This window comes from Colobus angolensis, unplaced genomic scaffold (assembly GCF_000951035.1).
Source record: "Colobus angolensis palliatus isolate OR3802 unplaced genomic scaffold, Cang.pa_1.0 Scaffold212, whole genome shotgun sequence".
In the NCBI taxonomy this organism is placed as follows: domain Eukaryota; kingdom Metazoa; phylum Chordata; class Mammalia; order Primates; family Cercopithecidae; genus Colobus; species Colobus angolensis.
Window position 1 is genome coordinate 2062496 of NW_012115289.1, and position 23800 is coordinate 2086295.

General features: G+C 41.4%; 1 protein-coding gene across 2 annotated transcripts in view; it reads right to left on the bottom strand.

The window, feature by feature from the left end:
* RAB3C (RAB3C, member RAS oncogene family) overlaps window positions 1–23800 on the bottom strand; it is a 291280-nt gene that overhangs the window by 24596 nt on the left and 242884 nt on the right. For both annotated transcript variants that reach the window (XM_011942905.1, XM_011942904.1), the window contains exon 4: window positions 9332–9456. In XM_011942905.1, coding sequence (XP_011798295.1) covers window positions 9332–9456 — 125 coding nt within the window. The remainder of the gene's footprint in view (window positions 1–9331; window positions 9457–23800) is intronic.

Genomic DNA, 23800 nt, shown 5'->3' on the forward strand with positions numbered 1-23800 from the left:
GGCCTCCCAAAGTGCTGGGATTACAGGCTTGAGCCACCGCGCCCGGCTGTGTGTACTAATTTCTTGTGTTATCAAAAAGACATTGAATGAAGGCAACTCTTAGAAATCTATTTCGATTTCATTAAAAAGAAAGGGGTGGTCGGTCACCTGCTCTATGCAATATGCAAAGTTGTCTTTTTCTTCCTAAAGAGCCTCCAAATTCCCACTGTCCTCCTACGTGTATCACTTCATGGATCATTTGTTGATCAATACTTATCAAAGCATTTAAACAGTAATTTACTGTCATATTTAAAATTATGGATTCCATTGCTTAGATTTAAGACTAGTTCTTTCAACGTATTTTCTAGATCTTGTCCCATTTGCCTTCATGACTATCCACCTAAGTATTTCCACTCTCCTGACTCTGTACTCTCTGACTTTTCTGGGTGTCTTCCCTTCTGCCTGTTAGTGTGTTGATTTTACTCCCAAATTCTCCCTCCACAATGATTTTAATCTGTTCCTCAGGCTAGATACTTACATCATCTTTTATGCCTCTAATTCCTAGTTTGTATCCCCAATGCCACGGCTTGGATTAGGTCTGTGGTCCTCAACTTTAACACAATTGGGTGATACATGGTGAGGGCCTAAATCAAGGGTTCTCAACCATGGCTGTACATTAGAATCACTTAAGGAGCTAAAAACACTCATGTTTGTACCTCAGCTTCAGAAATTCTGATTTACTTAATTTGTGTGTGTGTGTGTGTGTGTGTGTGTGTGTGTGTGTGAGGGAGAGAGAGAGAGATGGGGTCTGTGCCATAGTTTTTAAAATGCTACCTAGGAGGGTTGAATGTACAGCCAGGGTGGGGAACACCTGCTTTAGGCCTTGCCATAATTTACCCAATAGCATCAGCTTCTTACTGGAATCTCTGCTTCCTGACCTTACCCTCCAGTCTATCCTTTAGCCTGTGGTCTCCAAACATATGTTGTTTTATAATTCTTAGTTTCAAAAAAAGATTCAGTACTGCCCTAATACATGAATATTTTATAAATTATATAATGTACTATTCCAGTAGTACATAATAAAACATACCCAATAACTGAAAAAAAATTGAGACACAAATAAATAGAGCTATTAATATTTTCTTTTTGTATTCCTGCTGATCTTAAACACCCTAATTTCTGGCATATTCCCAGTGTAATTGATCCAAAATGAAATCTGATCTTGTCACTCCAGTGTTTAAAACTTAGGATCCTCAGCATGTATAGGACGAAGGCCGAGTTTTTCATTCTTTCAAACAAGGTTCTCCATGATATATGATGTCAACTTTTCCAGGCTTAGATCCCTCCAGAATACTATTTATTATGCCTAGAGAGACCATCACCTGTTTGTCTACCTATAAAAATCCTATTCATACTTCAAGACTTGGTTCAGACATTGTCTCCGCAGTGTGCCCTTTCTCAGAGCCTCCAAACAGGGACATTCTTAATCTTTTAAGTTCCTCTAGCACTAAGTCCATGCCTCTACTACAACAATTACATGCTGTCTTTTGAAAGTCTCTGTTTATGTGTCTCTCAGACTCTCCTTTGAGGTGACAGAAGTTTGGTCTTATTGTTTCCTAACTCCTAATGCCTGGCCAATAGTTGGTGATCAATAATACTGAATAAATGAATAAATTAGTAAATGAATAAAGTTCCGTAATATATTCATGAGTTCTATTTTGAAGTGTCTATCTCTTTCCCCCCAAAAGAAATAAACTCCTAGTGTGACCCCACTGCAGTTTAAGAAGAGAATCTTTGGCTCATTTATTTCAGCTCAGTGGTTGTTAGCAATTCCAGGTGGACTTTGCTAAATTCACATTGGTCCTAATAATTACGCTCTGTTGCATAACCTCATACTCCTCTTCTGATCCCCAATAGCCTTCTATAAAATGTGTGCACCTATTGGCCACATGGGGACTAGACTAGGGTGCATGAAAGCTTCAGCATGAATCCATCCTGGAAGACCAGCTCCCTGTGGCCGGGCAGCATGAGTCCCACCATGAAGGGTGGAACCGATTACAGCTTCCTTCTGCTGGCTCTCTGGGCTAATCTGCCTCTTGTTTTTTCTGTATATCAGTGGTTCTCAATCATGTCTACACATTGGAATAAACTGGGACTTACAAAACATACCGTTGTCTGGGTCCCAGCCCAGAGATTCCAATTTAGTTGGTTTGGGATGCAGCTTGGTCACCAGGATTTTTAAAAGCTTCCCAACCTATTGAAATTTGCAGCCAAGATTGAGAACCCTTACTCTATGTCCAATCTTCCTTCTAGATTTGTTTCCTTGTCCCTGCCTTGGGTTTTCCTTATTTTATTATTATTATTATTTGAGAAATAAGCAAGGTCCCCTCAATGTGCTGAGGCCTAGCAGTGACTCCTGATATCCCTGCGATTCCCAATATCAGCAGTCTCAATGTAACAAACAAGCAAATAAAATAGAACACTCTCTAACACCTTAGTTTTTAGTTATTCAGATGAGAACTGCCCTAAATAGTTCTGATTATAGCTTCCCTGAAGTGGTGCTCTAAAGGTAATGAAAAATTGCTGTACAATTTAGTGGTAATCATCTCAGTATAATTTGGACATAGAGTGAGACACCAAGAATTTCCAGAGGTTTCTTATAAAGCACAGCACACTTGGCTAAGGTGTTTTTCAGTGTATTAGTTGGGGAAGTTCCAGAAAGCTGAGCACATTTTGAAAAGAGAAATTATGCATTTGAGTAAGGTTGATTTAGGATAATTTACCCTTTGTAATCATCTAGTTATTTTCTGGCATCTTCCATTGGATTGTGTGGAACACTGAAAGATTGTGGGGTCCAAGGTCAGAGTTTAAATAGGTTTACCAGTTACATATGCCCTATCTTTCTCCTGGACTTTAAGATAGAAAACTGAATTCAGTTAAGACCTATTGTGGGCTGGGCACAGTGGCTCATGACTATAAGCCCAGCACTTTGGGAGGCTGAAGTGGAGTGGGAGGATTGCTTGAACCCAGGAGTTCCAGATCAGCCTGAGTGACATAGTGAAGAACCTGGCTCTCAAAAAATAAAAAGGAATTAGCCAGGCATGGTGGTGCATGCCTATATTTCCAGCTGCTTGGGAGGCTGGGATGGGAAGATTGCTTGAGTCCAAGAGGTCAAGGCTGCAATGAGCTATGATCATACTACTACTGCACTCCAGCCTGGGCAACAGAGCAAGATCCCATCTCTCTCTCTCTAAAAAAAAAAAAAAAAAAGACCTATTGTGTGACTGAAGATTGTACTTGTACCAAGGGTATGATGACTGAAGTGGAGCTTGGTGGTTATGGAAGGTATGATGCTGCTATTACAATTTTTCTTGGTGGAAACTGTATAAATAAAACTTGGTTGCTTATGGCCAGAGCACATGGATCCAGAAGTTCAGGGCTTCCACCACCATACGATTTCACAATGCAGTCAATGCCTTTCTCTCCCTTACCAGGGTTGGTAGTGAGAGACGAGGGTGATTTAAACTGAAAGGTTCATAGGAGTGAATTAGAGAATCCTGGAGTCAGAGTTCCCAAATCAGGCATGCTGGGGTCATTCAGGCTCAGCAGAAATCAAGAGCATAGTTCGTAAAATCCAAGGAGATAGACTTTTCTGGCTAGGTTATAATGTTTCAGTCACTTCAGTCATCTCGTCTCTGAGAGTGGTGCCACAACATACGATATAGCATGGTCAATACACCTAAATTCTTACGCTTGGTGACACAGAAATATCACACAGAATGCAAACTTCCTCCATTAGCCATGGTAGATCTGACTGCATTGATTTATCTAGACCTTTTGGGAAGTAATTATATGTCCTGCCTGCACCACCTTCCACTTTCAGAGATAATTGGTTCCATTAGTATATTCTTTGTCAGGTGAAAGAATATCCTTTTTCATTTGTCTTAAATTTATCTCTTTCTACTTCAAGAGACTATTTCCTTGAAGAAATTGTTAAATTAAGCCAGTATTTATCAAATCAATATGTTTCAGAGTATACAGACATAGAATGTGTCTTTTCATCAGTCTTCATTTTCCAAAAAGAGAAGTAACTACCCATTCATAGAACTTCATGCCTTTCCTTTATCCTCTGAGTTACACTCAGCCCTATTTACATATTCATAATATTTGAGTCTATTTCTGATACACAGTCCACACGTTAAGCTCTGTGAGAGGGTAGATACACGTTTTATGACTCTGCAGTATTATTATATATATTTGTCAGACGAATAATCAAAAGAGCCATTAAATCGGAAAAGAAGGGAAGATAAATTACAGAGCTTAGAAAAATGGCAAAATATAAGAATATTTTTTGTACTTTCAGAAATTCTCATGGGGTTCTGTGCTGGACCAGGGAGAAGGGTACAGGAGATGAATCTGGAATTCAGTAATACATATGTTCAGAGGCCGTTATGGTAATTGTTTGAATGGAAAGAATTGGGAATATTATCTGTTACTTGTTTTAGGAAGAAATATTAATGCAAATTAAAAACCCTTTAAGATTGGCTCCTTATAAATTATTAATAATGACTTCTCCCAGAAGCAATTTTAGTTTCTCTGCAGTCTTTGGTTCTCTGACTACATTTTTAGAAAACAGGAGTTTCTGCATTTTCTGCCCTTTCAGAGTTTGTAATAATGGTTCAAATATTCTTTCACCTGTGGTTTCAAGGCAATACAAATCCATTCTCCTCTATAAATTTCTTTCTTTGTTCTTATTCCCAGATAAATTACTTCTATTTTAGGAAAATCTATCTTTAATTGTATCTCCAAATTTTTTTCTTATTTAACACAGTAGTTGTACATTTAAAACTTAAATTATGAGATTGTACATACATAAGTACCATACTATACATTTAATATAAAATTTAAAAACATTCTTATATATTGTTATAGGTACAGATATATATAGACTAACTGTTAAAACATGCATGAAGGCCAGGTGCGATGTCTCACACCTGTAATCTCAGCACTTTGGGAGGCAGAGGTGGGCGGATCACAGGGTTAGGAGATTGAGAACATCCTGGCTAACACAGTGAAAGCCCATCTCTACTAAAAATACAAAAAATTAGCTGGGCATGGTGGCACATGCCAGTAGTCCCAGTTACTTGGGAGGCTGAGGCAGGAGAATTGCTTGAACCCAGGAGGCAGAGGTTGCAATGAGTCAAGATCGCACCACTACACTCCAGCCTGGGTGACAGAATGAGACTTCATCAAAAAAAAAAAAAAGAAAAAAAATGCATGGGAAAATAACAACAGCTATAGGGTAATGTTCAGCTCTGGCAGCAATTCCCTACCCTCTCCAAACACTCACTTCCCACAAAAGCCAGTGTTCTAGAAATTTAGTTGTATAAAAGTCACAAAAATATTTGTTAAAAATGTAGATTCTAGCCTTCAACTTCAAAAACTCTGATGCAGCAGGTCTGAGTTGCGTTGTGAATGTGCATTTGAAAAAGAACCCCAGCCGATTCAGCTGCAGATGATTAGACCACTACTCTAAATCAGAAGTACTGAATATGCACAGCTGGCAGGTGGATGTTGGTGCCTGAAGTGCCAGCGTGAGGTCAAGCCTGGAACATGATTTCACAGTCATTAGTCTGGAGGTGGAGTTAAAACCTTGGAGGGGATGGAAACATCCAAGGGAGGGTGTAGAGAGAGAGGAGAGGTGGACTGAGGATAGAAAGCCAGAGTGCAGGAGACAGAAAAAGGAGGAGGAGTCTACCAAGGAAACTAAATGCAAGTCTGGAGAGGGAGGAGACAACAGAGAGCACCATGTCATAAATGCTGACAAGGCAGCATTCAGCAAGGAGAAGTGCTCAAAGGATCAAATGAAACAAAATGGCCGAGAAAGGGAAAGCCAGAAAAATGCTCTTTGTCTGTGTAGTCTGTCTCCGGCACTACAATGTTTGCTCCTAGAAGGCAGGGTTATTTGTCATTGCATTCCCAGTAACTGGCATATTGTAAACACTTAATAAATGCTTGGTGAACTAAACTGGATTGGGACTGACAGCTGCCATATAAGAATTTTTAAAGAGCTCCATTACAACTTGGTTCCATCCAGGACCCTCATTAGGATGAGCAAATGTTGTCCAGATAAAACAATCCACAATGGAGAATTAATTGCAAGCAGATCGATAAAGCAGTTATTTTGAGTCATCTGCCAAGATGTGGTAATGACATTTAAAAAACAATGTGCAACCTTTGTGTGTATGTGACGGTATTCTGAAGAATAAAATGTACAAGTAATTAAAAAACAAAGCAAAGACCTTTAAAATCTTTAAATTTAAATTGTGAGAGCATTTTAAAAAAATGCAAATGGTCTCTCATGATCATTTGTAGAAGCATGTGTAGCCATGAGGAGAACAAGCCACATTAAACGAGGTAAATGACTCTCCAAGAATGCACATGTGTTGGTTGCTATGACAACAGCTGGGTTTTATTGAACGGAGAGCAAAAAATCAATTAGAAACCATTGGAAGAAACTGAACAGGAACATAAAACATTCTGCCTCACAATTTCAGGAACTTTGCTACATCTGTGTACTGAATGGAAAGGGTTTGTGTTCATGTCAGTCGATGGAGCAGTAGGAAAGTCACCCTCTTGATGCATTTCCATCATCTTAACATCTCCTTTCACAACCTGGTCTTCTCAATATCCAAGTAATTTATTAGAGTGGTAAAAAATTTAGCCAGTTGCCTGCCTCCTATGTATCAATGACATTAAACAATTCTTGGCTTGGATATACATATATTTTTTGAACCAGTTTTCATTTTTATTCATAGAGATAGCCTACATCTGTGTAGCAGTATTTTCCCCAACCTGGCATGTGCCCAGCTAGTGAAGAAAACACAGGAAGACAGGGGAGAGACCGTCTTGGGAAGCCAATCTGCCAACCCTCTCCCAGGTTTCCTCCCTCTCTTTCTTTGGGGATCTACTATTCTCCATTCTTATCTTTCCTAAGATAAGGAGGTCCTAAGAGGATTAAGAAAAAAAATTATCATTTTTTTCAGACTCCTCATATTGTTTAATCGGTAGACTGGGAAGAGGCCCTGTGACAGAGATGATAACTTCAAATGCAGCCACAGGAGACTGTATACCAGCCACGTACCTTTCTTCTGGGTGGCTCTAAGAATATTTGGTGGAAGGGTTCTTGTGGCCATCCAGGGATAGATTTTAGTCTAAGGAACTCATTAAGCTCATGAGAAATGGTTAAGCTTTCAGAGTGAACTGTACTTAGTTCAGCTATGAGATGATCAAGAGGAAGAGTAACCCAATGAGAGGGCCTTTGCTTTTCAGACTCATGTTGCACACAACCAGCAGATTAATCCCAAAGCATCCCCTTTATAACAGTGTTTTCCTTTCTTTTTTCTTTTCTCTATTTTTTTTTTTTTTTTTTGAGGCAGAGTCTCACTCTGTCTCCCAGGCTGGAGTGCAGTGGCGCGATCTCGGTTCACTGCAAGCTCCGCCTCCCAGGTTCACGCCGTCCTTCTGCCTCAGCCTCCCCAGTAGCTGGGACTACAAGCGCCCGCCACTACGCCTGGCTAATTTTTTGTATTTTTAGTAGAGACGGGGTTTCACCGTGTTAGCCAGGATGGTCTCAATCTACTGACCTCGTGATCTGCCAGCCTTGGCCTCCCAAAGTGCTGGGATTACAGGCATGAGCCACTGTGCCCGGCCTATAACAGTGTTTTTCAAATTATAGATTGAGACACATTACCGCTTCCGGGGATCAACTTAGTGGGTTGGGACCACCATTTAAGAAAAAAGAAGAAAGAAAATTAAGACAGAAAACAGAGTGAATCTCATCAAGTAAAGTTAAAATGTGTTTTGTGAAACTTTTGTTTCATTCTCTCTCTCTACATATGTAAGTACTGGGATGCTAAATTGAAAGTATTTCTTACTGCAGGTCCTGACCAAAAAGGTTAAAAGTCAAACTCTTCTTTGCTAAGCATGCCTCAGTATTTTCAGTGGTCTACCATAAACAAACAAACAAAAAAACAAAAAGAATTCCAACTTCTTCACCTCTAGGATTGGAGTTGTTCCCCAAATCCACAACTCAGTTCTGCAACTTTATGCTAGGTTCTCACTTTTCTATTCACTATCATTTCACCTTATGCTCATCTCAATGTCCATGAATCACTGTGCCCCTTACTCATAATGCCTCATCTCCTTTGTAGTTGCAAATTCTACTCTCCTTTAGAGACCATTCAAGCTGTATCTTGCCATTTCACCCATAAGATCTCCATCTCCTCTCATCACTCATCTCTTCCTCTTAGTGTATTCATTTCCACACCTGATGTCCCCAAGAGCCCTCTCTGCCTTGCTCTTTATCTTCCTCTGATCACACTACACTCCTACATCTCCTTCTGGCAATGTTTTTCCCCTTCCTGTGTCTGCCTCCCTCTCCCTGTTGCTTTCCTGTTGGCGTCTGCCTTGCAGCTTACCTCCTCATTGACCTGTTTTTGTTGACTTGTATTTCAGCTTCCTTGTGTGTATCTCCAGTCTTCAGTCTCCACTTGATTGGGAAAAACTTGTGCTTAGGGACTGTGAATCACTTTTTTGTATCCCCCATGATGTTTGGCATAATATAAAGCATACAACAAGTACCCAGTAAAAATTTCTTGACTCAGTCAATCAATCATCATCATCAATCCCTCCTTTGTATTAAATCTCTACCCTACTCACTCCAGCATTTTTCTCTTTAGATACAGTGTTTTGTGTTTGAAATGGCTTTGCCATTTCTGAAGCTCTTTCATATCTATTGTCTCATTTGATCTTATCTACAAGGACTTGGTTAAATAGGCATGGGCTACGATACACATTCTTGAGAGATGGGGTGACTAAGTCTCAAAGGGAGTTGTAACAGTAACATGGCTTATCAATGATGTCACTAGAATCAGAATCTAGGATGTGACCTATTCTGTGCCATTATCCTCCTCCAATGAAAACTTGAGAACAATAATCACGCAATAAAATAAAGAGCTCACTGAATACAAAATAGAGTATGGAGAAAAAAAAGCAAAAATAGTGGACAAAGCATAACCTGTGTTTCTCATGGAATAAGAATTTAAATACAGTGTACTAAGACCAAAATTCTGAGCATAATTTTTGCTTCTTTAATTGCACTTGAGCTCTCATGATGCCATAGTAAGTGGGAGAAAATATATTGTCCACTTAGGGAGGATTATGTTGCTTTCCACTGTTAGATTGAGAAACATTTCATTAACTCCACCCTGACAATTCACTGGGACTCTGTACAGTGTTACAAATAATAAGCAAATTCTCTTTCTTTTTAACTTATTAATTTATTTCTTACCAAGCTGTTCTCCTAAATGTTGACCTCGCTCAGTTGAGATGACCCGCTCGTCTTCCATATCACACTTGTTCCCAACCAGAATAACCTGGGCATTATCCCAAGAGTATGTTTTGATTTGGGTTGACCTAAAAGAAAAAGAACAAGCATGACATAATCAGAGGAAAGCAGAACAGCATAAAATGAAGGAGAAGAAATACATTCCACAGATGATGATGATAACAAGAGGGAAAAAAACCCCATGAAATCCAAATGCCTGACATTTAGAGTTAATTAGTTCAGTGCAATTTTACCCTTCAGATACTCATCAGAGATTGCAGAGTCAAAAATCAAGGGAACAGTAGAGGTGTACTAATAATTATTTTGTACTTAATGAGATTAATACTACTACCGATTCTTCCTTTCCTCTTTTACCCCCACCTTACGTAATACCTTTACAGTAGGATAGCCAACCATCCTGGTTTCCCCAAGACTTTCCCAGTTTAAGCAGTAACAGTCCCATGTCCTGAGAAACCCCTCAGTTTCAGGCAAACTGAGATGGCTGCCCAACCTATTTACAGCCTATCACACAAAAATAGTATTTTCCCTTATCACAGTAACAACTCAAAGAGCTAAAGCAATGGGGCTTAGGAAATCTGGGAGAAGTGATAATTTTTAAAAAAAGAATCATGAGAGCTAATATGTTCATGCCTTACCTTTATAAGAGAAAAATGTCAGATTGATTAATGTCAAAATTATAATATAATGAACTGGCATTTTAAGTTGCTATAAACAGGATATTTAGAATTTAAAATAAGCCTCAATTATGAATCATGACACAAATAACCAACTTTTGATTTTGGAACTTAGATAATAAATGTAATAGTTTGTTTTTGCAGGTATTTTTTTTTAAACCTGGTTAGCCAGTAAGTTTATTGTTTTATCGGAAAAATCATCCTAAAACATTGTTTCAGCTCTCAGAGCCTGCTCCTGAGCTCTGAGGAAGCTTCCCTTCTTTTGAGCTACCTGATCTTTCTTCTGGGAATGGGACATTTTGGGATATTTCCACCTGTTGTTTTTAACTTCTTTCTTGGGCATCTCATAGTTTGGGTTCTATTGGATAGCAACATGAGCTTTTGTTTTTTGTTTTATTTATTTATTTATTTGAGACAGGGTCTCGCTCTGTCACCCAGGCTGGAGTAAAGTGGCATGATCTTGGCTCACTGCAGCCTCAACCTCCTGGGCTCAAGTGATCCTCCCACCTCAGCTCCCTGAGTAGCTGGAACAACAGGTGCACACCACCACGCCTGGGTTATTTTTATACATTTTTTTGCAGAAACAGGGTTTTTCCATGTTGTCCAGGCTGATCTCGTACTCCTGGGCTCGAGCAGTTCACCCACCTCAGTCTCCCAAACTGCTGGGACTGTGAGCCACTGTGCCCAGCCAATATGAGTTCTCTTGTTTATCTCCTCCATCAGGTCTAAAGTTATGCTGTTCTTCATGAATGGAAAGAACCATTTCTTGTAAGCATCTTCATCTGCTTCCATTAGGTAATGCATGTAATCTGCATCCTTCTGACCCATGATGTGTTTCCCATGCACTTCTGCATTCAATTCCTTGCTTTCAGAATCACAAACATTGTCTGGTACTATGAGGGACAGAACAGCCTTCATCAACAACTCCCTTCAAGGCCCCAAAAGCTTTATTGCCAGTGATGGTTCTGGCAAGGCCTACATCCAAACAGCAGGTGAAGGCACCAGGCTGACATCAATGCTTTCCATATTGCATTAATCTCCAGTCATCTCCACTTGGCCTTCATAGATCTTGTCCATGCCAAACCTACCGAGAAGCCTGTGGGCCAGTGGCAGGTCAGTATAATGTGCTGCAGCATAATTTGTCAGGCCAACCTTCACACTTTATTTTAGTAGTTCACGTACCATGTACATATGCTGCACAGACTACCCCTTCTATATGGGCATAAGCAATCTGACAAATGATATCTCTGTTTGTTACACAGACTATCACCCTGTATTTGAGTGAGTTGTATTTATTTTTATCCTGTATCACCGAGCGTTTTTGAGCATAGTAGTCAATTCTACCCTCTTGTCGTCTCCTAAATTTCAGTTGGTATCTCTTAAATAGGCCTTATTCTTAACAACTTTAACAAACTCCATTCTGCAGAACAAAGACCCTCATCCACGGTTTGACACAGACCTGCAGGCCCACCAATGCCCGGCAGAGAAAAAGCACAGATATTTTTTGAAATACTTAGTATCTGTTGCATTAATGTAATCCTTAGAATAACTTAAGGAGAATATTATTATTCTCAACTGCCCATATCCTCAACTGCCCATTTTACAGTTGAGGAAAATGAGGCATAGAGAGGTTAATTGCCCAAGATCACTCAGCCCGTAAAGTGGCAAATGTTGGAATCACGTTCTGGCAGTATGGCTCTCAAGCCTGTGCTTTAAAATGTGTTTCCATAATGCTCATTAAAAGTTCAAAAAGTTAAGTTCTAGTGCATTTATTGTTATCTAGAGGAAGCTGAGAGGAAGCTGTCTTCTTTCATTCTCCCTTTGTATCAGTCACGTTTTTATTTGAGAACAGTCTAAGATAGGTGGGAAAGATATTGCCCGGTGGGTGGTCAGGACGGAAATACTGAAATGTTGAAATGTAAACAAATAATTACAGTTCGAAAAAAAGATAGATTTGTAATATGTCGAAAAGTAAAGCTTGGGAATGGTGTTACAAACAATAGTCAAGTGAAGGCTCACTGAATAGAAAATGGCAATGAGATGTTCTCAACTTGAAGAGGGAATAAAAAGCAAATAGTATAGCTTTTTAAACTGCAGCAGGAGAGTTTTCAATGAGCTATGATCACTGTTTCTCCTTCCTGAGAAGAAAGGAAAGAGTGAAGAGGCAGATAGGGTTTTATTTCAGCATATTCCCCTGAACCAAGTACATCTAAGTTTTCAAATGAGATTAAATTATCTGGGGAAATACATTCTTGATACCACCTGGACATCTCAGAGTCACAGCATATTTTTTCAGAACAATATGACCTTTTTAATTCTGATACCTAAGTTAATAATATATTCCCTTAGCAACAGGGAGATTCGGCAGGTATCTATAGACTGGAGAAATAAAGACAGAACTTGTAAACTCTATACTTTTTCCTCACTTAATCTTATGTGTGGAGAATATGAAAAATGATGCATTAATAACGAATTAGGGTGTAAAATAAATTCCACTCTTGGAAACACTTTAAGTAACAAATGTTAATATATTTTTACAAAGGAAGTCAAAAGTTTCTTTTAAAGGATCTCACATCTGATCAGATTTCTTTATGTAATTAAAAGAAATGGTCTCTTTGTTCCTATATGTCTTGTAAGCCAGGGACTTGGAAAGGCCCTGGGTAGAGAGCCTTTATGTTAACACAAAAAGTTTAATCCTGGTAATAAAACTAGAAATCAGATACCCAGAGTCAGATTAGTGACAAGGGGTTCACCAGAGAGTGTCACAATTGTCCAAGGAAGGAGCCGGGGCCAGGATGTTAATGACCCAGCTTCTGAGTTTCCTGAGGACAAATGAGTGCTTGAGGAAATTTGGCACTCTTCTGACCTGGGCCAGTGCATCCTATTGCACCCCTGACTGTATAAACTCAAGTCAGGCTGTGCTTTTGTGAAGGTCAGGAAGGTGCATAATTCACAACCCACTAGCTGATTCATGTCCCTTAACCAAATTAATGGAATGCTTGCTTCTACCACTAAACACATCTGAGTATCTCAGTTCTGCTGACATAATAATAACCCATGGGGTCTCAGGCTGCTGCAATAGGTTACATTTATTACATAAATACATTTATGCATATACAATATTCCCTGTTCCTCAATGATTTATAAAAAGATATGACCAAGAAGAACATACTTTTTTGGCCATGATTATATGACATCCATCCTCTTCATTTGCTCTTACATAAGAAATATTTCAACATAACCTCAAATTTTCTCAATTGTCAGGGAAATAATTTAAAATGAATACTTTCTACAATTACCAGGGAATTATAAAGAATCATTATTTTGAAAGCTTACAGAGCCAAAGGACACCAGTTTTCTTTTTAATGAAATAGAAATTGTGGTTTAGAGCATTTGTGCTAAGATGAACAAAAGACTGATTTGCCATTAGAGTTGGTTAATTTTATGATTGAAATTGGGGTTGCAAACGTTCAATATTTGACTTTGGTTTTGACTACTTGGACTTCCTGATGTTGTTCTGCATCAGCAGAGCAGGGAAGGGAGCTTTAGACAGAGTCCCACCATTAGCAAGAGGGGATCAGAGCCATGCTGGCTGGTTTGTGAATTACCACCTATCATAAAACCTAACATAAATGATAAGATCAAAACTATTTTACAATGGCCAAGAGCAAAAGGATGTAGCAAATTAAATTATGTCAGCTTCTTGTTGCTTTGAAATTCCTTTCATGTATTCTGAAAGATTTAGTTTTTTTAAAAAAAGTTTCTGTGCTTAGTGCATGGTAGGTTAACATATAAGATCTACTTGTATCTTCCCTTCTTAGGTCCTGTAGAACACTATGTTGTTACTTTGCAAGAAAATGTAAAATGATGGTCATTACTCCAGAATAAGTATTCATGTCGCTAATATGAAATGTATACCTCTTTCTGCCTACACAATAACTTTCTATCCATGTACCGATAACTGTATGACTTTGGCAATATAAGCAGCTATGACCAAGTTAGTGCATGTACAAGTAATGAAATCTACATTTGGTATTGCTGCATAGTGATCATAATAAACCATTGATGGAAAGGCATATCTCAGTGTCACAGAATTTTTTTTTTTTTTTGAGATGGAGTCTTGCTCTGTTGCCCAGGTTGGAGTACAGTAGCTCACTGCAACCTTTGCCTTCCAGTTTCAAGAGATTCTCATGCCTCAGCCTCCTCAGTAGGTAGGATTACAGGCACACGCCACCACACCCAGCTAATTTTTGTGTGTGTGTGTATGTATATATATATATATATATATTTTTTAGTAGAGATAGGATTTCACCATGTTGGCCAGGCTGGTCTCGAACTCCTGACCTTAAGTGATCCGCCTGCCTCAGCCTCCCAAAGTGCTGGGATTACAGGTGTAAGCCACTGTGCCCAGCCATAGATGTCAAAGTAAGAAACACTGTGCATCTTAGAATTTGTAAAGCGCTATTGTGTTCTTGATATTTCTTTTATGTAGGAAGATCTAGGTTGAAATAAGAGCTTAGAGTATTCCTTTAACCAAGGAAAACTTAGAGATGAGGAAGTATAAGCTCCATGAGTTGAGAAAGACCCATAGTTATGCATATTTTGTCTACACTGAGCGTCAGAAGAATGTTGGGATTGTAATTCAGTTCCCATCCCTTCCAACTCAGACTCAACAATTTATTCAGCCAGTTTGAGAGAAAGCTCTAATACTGAGTGAGTATGGGGAAGTCATTCTGAATTGTTTAGTTCAGTATCTTCATCTGTAAAATGAGGCTATTATTTTACATGCTCTGGGGCTGTTGCAGACCAAATATGGTTTGAGGTAGGGCCGCACTGTACTTTTTAAGTTGCAACATCTCGTTACAAATAGAACAAATTATTAGTCTCCTCTTGGGCAGCTAGCTGCTCCTCTTCCCAAATCCAGCTTAATTAATCGTTTCTAATTCCTATAATTGAAATAACAATTGGATTTTTTTCGTTGAAGAGTGTCAAATTTTGTTTCCAGTCCATATCTCCAGGCTGAGGTTCTATACAAGTAAATTTCCAACTGGGAGCAAATGACCTTCCCCTTATGTGTCTATCAAGGGTATGACACATGTTTGCTCAATAAATCCTCCTTTCGCATGGTATTTATATGTATTTACCTTTTCACCATTAGATGTATTTTGTGAAATTTCTTATTTGAGGGATGCATTTCTTATCATCTCATGAGAGGGAGTGTCTTATTTCTTTGTTGGGTAGAGACACACGCTGAAAGCGAGTGGCTGTCACCAAACAGTATACATGTGAAAAGATGATTTATTTCTGAATCACTGCTAAAGATCCTTTGGGGTTACTGTTAATCTCAACAAGATTAATGGAATCAGAAGCCATATGCTGGTCACCATGGTTACTCTGCAAATGGCAGTTAACTCAGACCTTACCAGTACCAGATCACAGTTACTAAAAAGCCTGTTATTTACTTGCCATTTAGCTTAAAAAAAAAAAAAAAATACCTCAAGCTTTCTCTCAACATTTATGTATAAACTTAAAAGAGAAAGAGAGGAGGAAAGCATAATTTATCCCCATTTCAGTTCTTATCAAATATTAAAGTGGAGTCTCAAAAAAGCTGGGATGAGACATCAAGATAAAAGAGCTTTTGATATTTTATAATGTTTCCTACATAAACAACTGAACTCTAAACAGAATCAAATAATTTCAGTCTGAAGAGCTATAAACAAGTGAACAAACCACATTTCTACAATATTTCTAGTATTCCTTCTCTCCTGTTCTGGGTATATAAGTAATTGCCTGTGAGTTCAGCCTCTTCTCATGGAGAATGACAGACTTTTGCTTAATCACAATGTTCTGAAAAACAGTCCAAAAAATGCACCTCAGTGGCCCACAAAAACAATTGTCAATTAGGCTCTGATTTGGGATGTACGTGGGAATACGAGGTATCAGAGAGAATATGACTCACTCTTCCTCACCCAGGGAAGCTCGAACAGATCTTAATAGCAGGCTCTTTCTAATTCTGGAAGCTCATATTGCTCTACTGCATCCATTTCCCTTATTCTTTTAAATATTTAGGAGTGTTGGCTTTTTAGTATCACACCCTACTTCAAGTTTGTAAAGAAACTTCCCAACCTGCTTTTGCTCATCACATACAATTGGTCCTTTTGTTATTTTTTTCACTTAATTTAATCATTTATTTATTCAATTTTTCTCAACCTTCAGAGAGCTTTTAAAAATTAGCCCAATTCAGAAACATTAATTTAGAACCTCTAGAGTCTTCATCAGAGGTAGTAAAAAGAAATCTCCAGGTGATTTGTATATGCTATCAGGGCTGAGTATTACTGTGATGAATCCCTTCAACTACTTTTCTTTCTAGTTTTTAAATAATCTATTTCTTTATTTCCTAGCTAACCCCATAAAGTACTTGCAGGTGGTTTACAAAGATATATACAAAATAAAAAAAATTAATGAGAGTAATACTAAGAAACCAGAAATAGGAACATAATAAAGTGTGATTAGTTACACATGCTATAAATACTAATAGGTAGTTTTAGGAAGTTGAGGGGGTAGGCTTTTTATATGTATATTAACTCATTTATAAATAACACATTAAAAAAGGAAAAATTTTAAAAGATATCCTTAAAAATGCTCTTCAATATTTGATATAATCTTTTATTATTTAGAAGAATAGGTTCATATTTTTTGGTACAATTGCTACATTCTTATTACAAATTCTAACAATAGTGAAAAGCTAAAGGAAAAATGATCAGAAATCTCACTATCTGCACATCTCCACTATTAACATTTTGGTGAAATTCCAGTAGTAGGTTGTATTACAGTTCTTACTTAGTAATTATTTCCTTCCCTGTAGGTGTACTCTATTTCCTTGCCCTACTAACTTTGGGTCTGGCCAATGGAATATAAGGAGATTTGACCTGTGCCACTGTGACTAACAGACATCAGAGGCAAGATGAGCTTCCATCAGCCCTCTTGGGTTCTTATTCTTTATCTTGGGAAGAGCCCATCTCAGAAAGGGGTTGTTCTGTCAGTTTATCCCAGAAATGAGATGCCCCAAGAAACCCAGCTGAGTTCTGCAGACATCAACAAATGTCAGTCAAATCTAGAAAAGCCCAGTTTAACATAGCACTCTTCATATGGCCTTGGCTTACCTTTCTAGCTTCTAGCTTCAACTTTCTAGCTTCTAGTTTCATCTCTTGCTACCCTCCCTCTTCCCTCCAATTCTGATATGGGCTTTTAAATTTCTTTGATTTTCCCATACATGCTATATTTTCAGCAAGTTAGGCCTGTGACTATAGGTGGTTTCAGGTTTTGTGAGGTCTAAAATTCATAACAATTTGAGGGCCCAATTTAAGAAAAATGCAAATTACAAATATATAATTAAGTATGGGATATTTTGTACCAGACACTATCTATATCCCCCAGGCCTTACCACTTCTGTGCTTGTTGGATGACTTCTAACTGTCAATATTTGTATCTCTTTGCTTTATAGCTTTCACCAAAGCAATGGAAGGTCACTCCGCCCATCAGGGAAGGTAAAATATAAAAGGAAAATAATACAATCGGGGCAGACCTGAGCCAATGACTGACAGGAGTTGGAGTATAAATACCCCAGCTCCCTTTCTCCTCAGGTTGTTACCATACTGATTCTCAGAATTTTTAAGAAAGATTGAGCTCTGGTTACGCATAATGATAGCTGGCTTGAACATACACCTTTTATTGGCTGTCTTCCCTCTCACAGCCCACTTACCCTCCTGCTATGGGTATTTCTTGCATGTCCAACATAAACTACTTGTGTGCAAACTCCTGTCTCAGAGCCTGCTCTGGGGGAATTACTAAGACACTAAGAGGGGATTTGTCTTAGTAAGGGGTCCAAAGTTTAGCTGTGTTCTGGAGCTGGCAGTATGGCTGAAAAGCACTGATTATGAAATAATTTCATCCTTTTTTCAAAGAGCCAGTTTATGGGTATACCACTAAACTTAAGCTTCATTAGTTTTGCAAGAAATCACCTGTAGCCATCACATGTACCATCTGTATAAAATACATTTATGGCTTCTGTGTCAGGTCCTCTCAGTCTCTTCCATCTTCCTCTGGGTTAGCTGCCACTCATGCGGGCCCACTTATGCCTTGTAGGTCACTCAGTATAACTTTTTCACTTATTCACATCCCCCCTTGACTATAGGTACCATGAGGACAGAGACCTCAACTGTGCGTTCATCATTTAGTCTCTAGCATTCAGCAAGATATATGGCACATAGAAGGTACTCAAACAGTAATGTAGAATTAGAGATTGAATAATGAGTGAATGATAGACTGAATATGGCAAAAATGCCTGACTCAGAATATAAGCACAAAATAAAAGAAGAATTACCATCTTATGTAATGCCAGTGCCCCAATGCATCCCTTTTGGGATGTGTTGCTGGCAGCTTCTTCCACAGAACCTTTTATACACTGACACCGTCCACAGTAAGGGAAGGCAAGTGTTCACCCCATCACAGTCTGCAAAGGACATCTGCATGACTGGCTATTCATCCCAGTCTGGAGAAGTCACCTTTTCCTTTCTGATCTAGCACCAACAGTTAGGATGTGGATACCTTAGGAGTGACTTAGCACCTTGACATTGTGGAAGAGCTGCTTTGGAAGGGCCCCAGTCCATCACCTTCATTTTGGAGATGACAAAGCTGAAACTCCAAATGTGAGTGACTGAGATGGCTCAACTACTTAGTGGCCAATGTGGGTCTATATCCCAGGGCTCCTGTGAATGCTCATCCTCAATGTACTGTCTGCTTGCACAAGAGGGAAAGTGCCTACATTGTGTTGAATGTGGAACTTGGTAAGAAATTCATATGCTTGATTATCTTTTAAAGTAGAAAATAATATATCTCCTGGGTGTTAGGCAGGAATCTAGACCCAACATGGCGGCATTACCCGGCGTAGCAGGCCTTTTGTTAAAGACTCCCTTCACCCTTGTACACACCCGCAGACTTACATGCATCAGAGTTCCAGCTGGGCAACCACACTCCCCCATGACCTGCAGCTCACCTGCATTCCACAAGTTCATAAACAGCAGTTTCGGTTAACAGTTTCCAAAGACCCCTTCCTCATGACCCTTACTCAACTCCTGCCCTAGTAGTTTCAAGACCCCCCAGGCCCTGTTTGCACAACCAGCTTCCCTACCTGTTGGGCTACAAAAAGTCCCTACCCTCCTCCCTCAGTGCGACTTCCTTGGCCCCGCCTTTGGACTGAGGAACCTCGCCCGCAAGCCCTAATAAAAGGCTATTCTCACTGCCATTTGCCTTGTATCTTCATTCCCGGTTCGGCTCCAGCCTCAGCTTACCTTTACATTTGGTGCCAAAACCCGGGAGGAGACCCCCTCCCCAGACCCCTGTCGGGTCGGGTGGGCTCTCCTCTCCCCGAGCCGGGATCCCCTCCTCAAGCCTGGAGCCGTCTCACCAAATTTCAGACTCAATTCGATCACTGCTGGATAAGTTTCCCCCCATAAAATGTGCTGCTGAGTCAACTGTCTCCAATCAACTGTGACCTCGGCACCGGGGACTAGGAGACGTCCAACCTCCCCAGAAGCCACTGTAGCCCACACTCCGCGTGGCAGTGAGAGGATGCTCCCATTGCCTCCGGACTGCCTGCCTTAAGACCATGGGAACTACCCAGTCCAAACCAGACCGAAAATCCCCTCTGAAGTGCCTCTTGGCTGATTTCCAGACTTTAGGTCTCAGCCAAGACCTAAGACAAAAGCGGCTCATTTTCTTCTGCACAGTGGCGTGACCACAGTATAAATTAGATAATCAGTCTCAGTAGCCTGCAGAAGGCACTCTGGACTTTCACATCCTCACAGATCTGACCAACTGCTGTAAGAGACTAGGCAAATGGTCTGAGATACCCTATGTTCAGGCCTTCTTGGACTTGTGTTCTCACCCAGACCTCTGTGCCTGATGTTTGTTGGTCCAGGTCCTTCTCGTGAAATCTACTCCCTCAGCCAAGGAGAAGAACAACTCTTCCTCCTTCTCTGAATCTCCTGACACTCTTTCCCTGCCTCCTCTTCGGTCCCCCACTCAACCCCCTCCTTACCCTAACCCCTCGTTGTCCCCATCCTTGTCCGTGCCACCCCTTCCCTCTACCCCTTCTGTGTCACCACCAAACCTGACAGATCCTGCCTCTCCTACCTGCACCTCCTCCCCTTCCTCGCCTGTCTCAGCCCATACTTGGTCCAGGACCGACCTCCTATATCCCTTACCAGAGGTGGCAGGCACTGAAAGAGTAGTCCGGGTCCATGTGCCATTTTCATTAGCAGACTTGTCTAAGGTTGAGGAGCGTGCAGGCTCCTTTTCGGCCAATCCTACTCATTATATCAAAGAGTTCAGGTATTTATGCCAGGCATATGATCTCACCTGGCACAACTTCCATGTCGTTATGACCTCAACCCTGTCCCCTGAGGAACAGGAGTGTATACTAGCGGCAGCCAGGCCGCACAGCCAGGTTCATTTAACTGATCCCGCCATACCAGTCGGCACCGAAGCAGTGCCCTCGGCTGAGCCCGACTGGGACTACCAGGTGGGGCAGGCAGGCCGCCGCTGCCGAGACATGATGGTTCAGTGCCTTCTTGCCGGCATGCAGGCAGCCTCTAACAAATCAGTCAACTTTAACAAATTAAAGGAGGTAGTCCAAGGCGCAGATGAAAATCCGGCCTTTTTTTTAACCAGCTGACTGAGGCACTTATTCAGTACACCCACCTTGACCCTGCCTCCCCCGCAGGGGGGACCGTCTTGGCCTCATATTTCATTTCTCAGTCAGCCTACGATATCCAAAAAAAGTTAAAAAAGGCAGAGGAAGGCCCTCAAACTCCCATCCAGGATTTAGTCAAACTGGCCTTCAAAGTCTACAACTCCAGGGAGGAAGCAGCTGAGGCCCAACGACAGGCCAGGCTAAAATAGAAGGTACAACTCCAAACCCAGGCCTTGGTAGCAGCCCTGAGGCCGGCGGCTCCAGGAGCTCTCAGAAAGGAGGTACTCCCCGAGCGCCATCTGGTGTCTGCTTCAAGTGCAGCAACGACGGCCACTGGGCCAGGCAGTGCCCTAACCCAAAGGAGCCAACTTGCCCTCTCTGAACTGTCAGCAGATGGGCCACGGGAGGTCAGACTGCCCCGACCTAAGGACAGTCGCTGCGCCTCCACGTGACGACCCTCCTCCAGGTATTGGAGGCGACTTCCAGCTCCTCGACACCGACGCAGATTGAAGAGGCCCAGACTCGGGAACCCTTCTCACTCTCGCCGAGCCCAGGGTTATGCTCCAGGTAGGGGGTAAGTCCATATCCTTCCTTATGGACATGGAGGCTACCTACTCTGTTTTGCCTTCCTTCAGTGGCCCCAGCCACCCCTCCACTGTCACAGTCATGGGAATTGATGGCACTCCCTCCACCTACCGCCAGACTCCTCCTCTGTCTTGCCGCTTGGATGGCTCCCTCTTCTCGCACTCATTTCTTATCATTCCTTTGTGCCCAGTCCCCTTGTTAGGACGAGACCTCCTCTCCAAGCTAGGGGCCTCAGTTCACTTCCGACCCAACCCCTCCCCACACCTCGTGTTCCTCTTCCCTCTCCTCTCACCTGACAAACCCCGCCAGGCTGACCCCCCACTCCCGTTTTCAGTCCCCTGCAGCCCTTTTAGCTCCTCTAACCTAACCCCCTCCTTTCCCCTTCCTGGCCGAACACTACATCAGTGAGTCAGGACTAGTAGAAACCAATCTCCTCACTCTAGGAAAGATTCAGGAAAGACTCCACCAGAAAAAACTTGGATCAAGGCCCTCACTTAGGTGGTGGCAGTCGTCTGTGGCTGGTTAAGTTCTACCCTTTCTAAGCCCCTTACTAATCATTGGCTTCTTGCTACTCATAGCTCCCTGTGTGCTCCGCTTCATCCAGGACCACATGAAAGAAGTCTCCCAGGTCGCTTTCAATCAGATGCTGCTCCACCCCTATACCCGAGTTCCGACCTCCGAAGAACCCCACAACGACCCATACCAGCAGGAAGCAGCCAGATGAACACGTCGCCCCATTTTCTTATTAGAAAGAGGTCGGAATGTCAGGCAGGAATCTAGACCCAACATGGCGGCGTTACCCGGCATAGCAGGCCTTTTGTTAAAGACTCCCTTCACCCTTGTACACACCCGCAGACTTACATGTGTCAGAGTTCCGGCTGGGCAACCACACTCCCCCATGACCTGCAGCTCACCTGCATTCCACAAGTTCATAAACAGCAGTTTCGGTTAACAGTTTCCAAAGACCCCTTCCCCGTGACCCTTACTCAATTCCTGTCCTAGTAGTTTCAAGACCCCCCAGGCCCTGTTTGCACAACACAGCTTCCCTACCTGTCGGGCTATAAAAAGTCCCTACCCTCCTCCCTCAGTGTAACTTCCTCGGCCCACGCCTTTGGACGGAGGAACCTCGCCCGCAAGCCCTAATGAAAGGCTATTCTCACTACCATTTGTCTTGTGTCTTTGTTCCCGGTTCGTCTCCAGCCTCAGTTTACCTTTACACTGGGGAAACCAAAAATGCTTGAATCTGCATAGATCTAGGAGTGTCAATTCAGCTGCATGTGGAAGCAAGCAGAACTGGATATTCTGGAAGGATCTGTTTGATCCACCTCTCCGTGGTCTGTTGCAGAGAGCCAGTACTGAAAACGTATTTCGAGAGCTCAAGAAGCAATGTTCTTGATCCACCTAGTCCTGAAACTACCTTGCACCACATCCTATTCTCCCTTATCAGTCTAAATCTTAACTTAGACCTATTTCCATCACGCCCGTCTTATAACTTCTGATCTCCTAATTTTATAAAATGTCAAATTCTATTTTTTAAACCATGTGTGGTAGAAACAACTGGACATTCCTTTTCTTTTTTGCAAGAAAGAAAAACAACAACTAGATGAAGCAAGTGTCAGGCCTCTGAGCCCAAGCCAAGCAATCGCATCCCCTATGACTTGCACTTATAGGCCCAGATGGCCTGAAGTAACTGAAGAATCACAAAAGAAGTGCAAATACCCTGCCTCGCCTTAACTGATGACATTCCACCACAAAAGAAGTGAAAATGGCCGGTCCTTGCCTTAGGGGATGATATTATCTTGTGAAATTCCTTTTCCTGGCTCATCCTGGCTCAAAAAGCTCCCCCACTGAGCACCTTGTAACCCCTACTCCTGACCGCCAGAGAACAACCCCCGTTTGACTGTAATTTTCTTTTACCTACCCAAATCCTATAAAACAGACCCACTGTTATCTCCCTTTGCTGACTCTCTTTTCGGACTCAGCCCGCCTGCACCCAGGTGAAATAAACAGCCGTGTTGCTCACACAAAGCCTATTTGGTAGTCTCTTCACACAGATGCACATGAGAGCAAGGATCACCCTTCTGGACAACAAAGGGAGAGGAATGAAAGTCTGACCTAGGAAAAGGTAAGACATTCCTCAGCTCAAGGATGCCTGGGTGGTGCTTTCACAGGGCAAGTCCAAAGTCATGTTGTTAAAAATAAATATCCTTTTCTCAAATTAGACAAGATTTATATTGTCCTGGGGGAATTAGTGATCTTTGGCAAGATATGCTTCCTTCTTAGGTTAATGGTAAGGCAATCAGGCTTGCTGAAGGGGAAGCTAAACTTAGAATCCAGTACCTACTTGCTCTCACTTATGAACCAGAACCTTCTCCTCCCACTTTGTAGTCCTGGTGGCTG